This window comes from Penaeus monodon, chromosome 24, assembly GCF_015228065.2.
Source record: "Penaeus monodon isolate SGIC_2016 chromosome 24, NSTDA_Pmon_1, whole genome shotgun sequence".
NCBI classification, from domain to species: domain Eukaryota; kingdom Metazoa; phylum Arthropoda; class Malacostraca; order Decapoda; family Penaeidae; genus Penaeus; species Penaeus monodon.
Window position 1 is genome coordinate 28,881,682 of NC_051409.1, and position 3,629 is coordinate 28,885,310.

A 3,629-nucleotide genomic window follows, 5' to 3' on the forward strand; every position below is an offset into this window, starting at 1 on the left:
GAGGGGGAGGGGGGTAAATGGTGTATTTGTCATGTAGAGATGAACGATAAGTAATTTGAAAATATAAAATGATAAAAAAGTAACCATAATATTGTATTAATTACATTTAAATCTCAGCAGAGGACTATTCCTATATCATAAAAAAAAACATCACAGACAGATTAAAGAAAAAAAAACTGATCCCTTACTTCTGCACAGCCTTCTTGGTCGACTCGGTGTCCTTCGTCGGCTGGACCTCGAGAGTGTCAATATTGGCCGTCATTGTCTCGAGCGGAAGGTTCGCTTTGCTTGGCGTCTCGTGGTCGTCGTGGCGCAATTTGCCGTTCGTGTGCGAGGTGTCGACTTCCTGCAGAGAATTGTCTGTGTTACTGATAATGTCTGTGACGATCTTGCCGCCGCTCAGCCTCCTGATGAAGGAGGTGAGGGAAGCGGTGAGGGAGAACCCAGGGTCCTCGTGGCTGATGGAGTCTCGCAGGTCGTAGCTGACGGAGTCCTGATAGCGGTCTTCTTCTGGGAGGTCGGTCTCGAGGTTTTCGTGGCTGTCACTGAAGGTGCTGGACTTCCGTGACGCGACCTCACCCGCAGTGGATCCTCGAGGGGAACGGGAAGCTTCCTGCTCGGTAAAAGAACCCCGACGGGGCTTCTGGGACTGGCTGGGAACTGAGCCTCTTGGCGACCTCGACACCTCCACAAAAGAATTTCTTGGTGACTTGCTGACTTGTTCTCCGATGGAACCCCTTGGTGACCTCGAAACCTCCCGGTCCGCAAAGGAACCTCTTGGCGACTTGCCACTCTGCTCCCCGATTGAACCTCTGGGGGACAATGACGCTCCCTCGTTCCCAAAAGAACCTCTTGGTGACCAGAAAGTCTCTTTCTCTATAAGGGAATCTCTTGTTGCCTTGATATCTTGCTCGCCGACGGAACTCCTTGGTGACCAGTAGGTTTCTTGGTCTAGAACAGAATCTGGTGATCTATCCATCTCTTTCTACTGAACCTCTTGGTGATCTAGAAGCCTCTTGGTCCACGAAAGAACCTCTTGGTGACTTGCTGACCTGTTCACCAATGGAACCTCTTGGTGACCTTGAAACCTCTTGGTCAGCAAAAGAACCTCTCGATGATTTACTGACCTGTGCCCCAATAGAACTCCTTGGTGACACTTCTTGGTCCACAGCAGAACCTCTTGATAGTTTGCGAACATTTATATTTGTTATTGAACCTCTGGGAGATTTACTGACTTCATCTTCCTGGGACTTGGTGCCTTGATCTGCGGGAGCCGCGTCCTCTGATCCAGCTGAGCTGAACCTCCTAACTAGCAGGTTGAACATTCCCTGCCCGATGGAGAGCCGGGGGCCCTCGGCATGGGCGGCTTATCAGTCGCGGGCGGGGTCCCTTGTCGACCCTCGACGTCGACCCACGCTGACTTCTAAATTCGTGGCCTTTATCATCGTCGAGTACGTCGCGGTAAGTGACAATTGGGAGCCACGTGACGTGTCCGGAGGAGTCCACTGAGGGACTTCCTGTAACTGGAGGCTTGACGAATGGTCCTTCGAGTAAATTCACATCGAGCTCCGACCGTTTCGCTCCAGTGGGGGTCATTGTGTCCGGCTTGTGGTTCCTGGGTCGTGTCGGATGGGGACCTGGCATGCTGTTTGCGATACGGGGCGGGAATGATCATTGTCGAGGCGCTCTTCGAGGTCGCGTTCAGCTTGTTCAGCTTCTAAGATTTCGTCCTTGATCGATCGTCGACGCTCGCCGTCAGGATTGACATCTATGAAGGAGCCACGGCGCTCTTCGTCAAGCGAGACGTCTCTGTTATATGATGCCCGGCGTTCCTTGACATCCCTGAAAGAGCCACTTGAGGAACTGAGTCGCCTCGTATCATCCCTAATGAACCACGCCGTTCTGCGTCCTGTGGGGCGTCCCTGAATGAACCACGCCGTTCTGCGTCCTGTGGGGCGTCCCTGAATGAACCACGCGTCTTGCTTCCTGTGGGGCGTCCCTGAAGGAACCACGTCGCTCTGCGTCCTGTGGGGCGTCCCTGAAGGAACCACGTCGCTCTCCTTGATGTGGGACATCCTTGAATGAACCACGGCGCCCTGCATCCTGCATCGGTACGTCCAAAGAAGAACTAGGGCGCCTCTTCTGTCTGCTGTGATGTCTCCCCTATATGAACCTCGACGCTCTACATCCTGTGGGACATCCCTTGAAGAACTGCGGCGTCTCTTGTCTACTGAGGCGTCATCCCTGAATGATCCACGGCGCTCTGCTTCCTGCGAGACTTCCCTCGATGAACTGCGGCGTCTGCTGTCTGTTGCTACGTCATTTCTAAATGAATCCCGGCGCTCTGCTTCCTGTGGGACGTCCCTTAGCGAACCACGGCGCTCTACGTCCTGCGAGACGCTTTTGTTATAAGAAGCTCGGCGTTCGTTGGCGTCCCTAAAAGAGCCACGGCGTTCAGTGTCAGGAACATCATCTCTGATGGACGGACGACGTTCTGACTCCTGTGGGACGTCCCTAAAGGAACTGCGACGGCTCTTATCCACTGTTAGCTCGTCCTTGAATGATGGACGACGCTCTGTGTCCTGGAGGACGTCCCTTGGAGGAGTTACGACGCCCATTAGTCACTGACGTCTCGTCCCTGTATGACCCGCGACGGTCCATTTCCATAAGCCAATCGCCAATGGTTCTCCTGCCAGTAAAAGCAAAGACACGCTAGCGGGGAGATCACTGGCGAGCTTCCATAGTTGGTCAGGGTCTTGCGCCCTTGGGTGAGGCACTCTTCTGAAACACAGAAAGAAGATTCGCTGCCTCAACATCTTGCAGATCAATGCGTCTAAGTGTGTAGAAGGGTGTGTATAAAGAGCCTTTAGGGGCATAGCTTGTGTCATGTAGGTAACATATATAATTCCTGGGGTATTCAGGTCGAATATGTATCTGATATACGCAGTCTTTCGTTTTCTCTTTGTTTCAAGGCATGTCTGTCATCTTTATGTGTTTAATGTAGTCAGTCTTTTCCGCCATCATCATTCACTCTTTCTGATATTCCCTTCTTCACTTTCATATTTTCGGTAAATATATTTCCTGTAATCATGTGTTTTACCTGACACTCGAGTCAACAGGTAGATACACAGTGTGAAAAAAGGGGAAATGACATAGATATGAGGTCTCCAGTGAAACAAAAAGTTGGAAATACTCTGATGTGCATATATATTATGAAAAAAAAAGAAACACTACTAAACAACGGATCAAAATGTCATTATTTTTGCATGCGTTCCTCAAAATGCGGAACCAAATCAACAAAGTAAAGATTACAAAAGTTGGGAACAGAATCAAAGGAACAAAGACACCAAGAAGAGACATGTAAAAGTAGTTTACCTGTTCCCTTCTTCAAGGAATCGCCACGTACTTCTGGAGAGTTCTAGCTCGAAGAACCCAGTATTCGTTAATCAAGGTTATCAGACGTCCCTTCCAAGACCACGTTCTGTCACGAAGACTCCTCTCAGGGCAGCGGATCCGCAACTGATGTCCTCCTCACCCACCTGCCTGCCTCTTAGCATTCGTCATTGCATTCACGTTCATGTTCATGCAACCCTTAGGGAGCTTTAACATCTCTTCCTGTACCGCCTTTT

The 3,629-nt window shown here is 50.5% G+C and overlaps 3 protein-coding genes across 3 annotated transcripts in view; all 3 read right to left on the reverse strand.

Moving 5' to 3' along the window:
* LOC119588704 overlaps positions 1-1,006 on the reverse strand; it is a 10,850-nt gene extending 9,844 nt beyond the window's left edge. The window contains exon 1 of the mRNA XM_037937342.1: positions 189-1,006. Within this exon, the coding sequence (XP_037793270.1) occupies positions 189-979 (791 nt within the window). The 5' untranslated portion in view covers positions 980-1,006. The remainder of the gene's footprint in view (positions 1-188) is intronic.
* Positions 949-1,386, reverse strand: LOC119588706. Its single transcript, XM_037937343.1, has one exon. The coding sequence runs from the start codon at positions 1,323-1,325 to the stop codon at positions 972-974; it is 354 nt and encodes a 117-aa protein (XP_037793271.1). The 5' UTR covers positions 1,326-1,386; the 3' UTR covers positions 949-971.
* A 206-nt stretch (positions 1,387-1,592) lies between these two features.
* LOC119588942 lies at positions 1,593-3,527 on the reverse strand. Its single transcript, XM_037937553.1, has 2 exons — positions 3,376-3,527; positions 1,593-2,781 (listed from the first exon to the last, which is right to left on the reverse strand). The coding sequence occupies exon 2, from the start codon at positions 2,616-2,618 to the stop codon at positions 1,593-1,595; it is 1,026 nt and encodes a 341-aa protein (XP_037793481.1). The 5' UTR covers positions 2,619-2,781; positions 3,376-3,527.
* Between the last annotated feature and the right edge of the window lie 102 nt (positions 3,528-3,629).

Coding starts and splice junctions, on each gene's coding strand:
- LOC119588706 (XM_037937343.1), bottom strand. CDS start 1,325: ATGTTCAACCTGCTAGTTAGGAGGTTCAGCTCAGCTGGATCAGAGGAC.
- LOC119588942 (XM_037937553.1), bottom strand. CDS start 2,618: ATGGGCGTCGTAACTCCTCCAAGGGACGTCCTCCAGGACACAGAGCGT.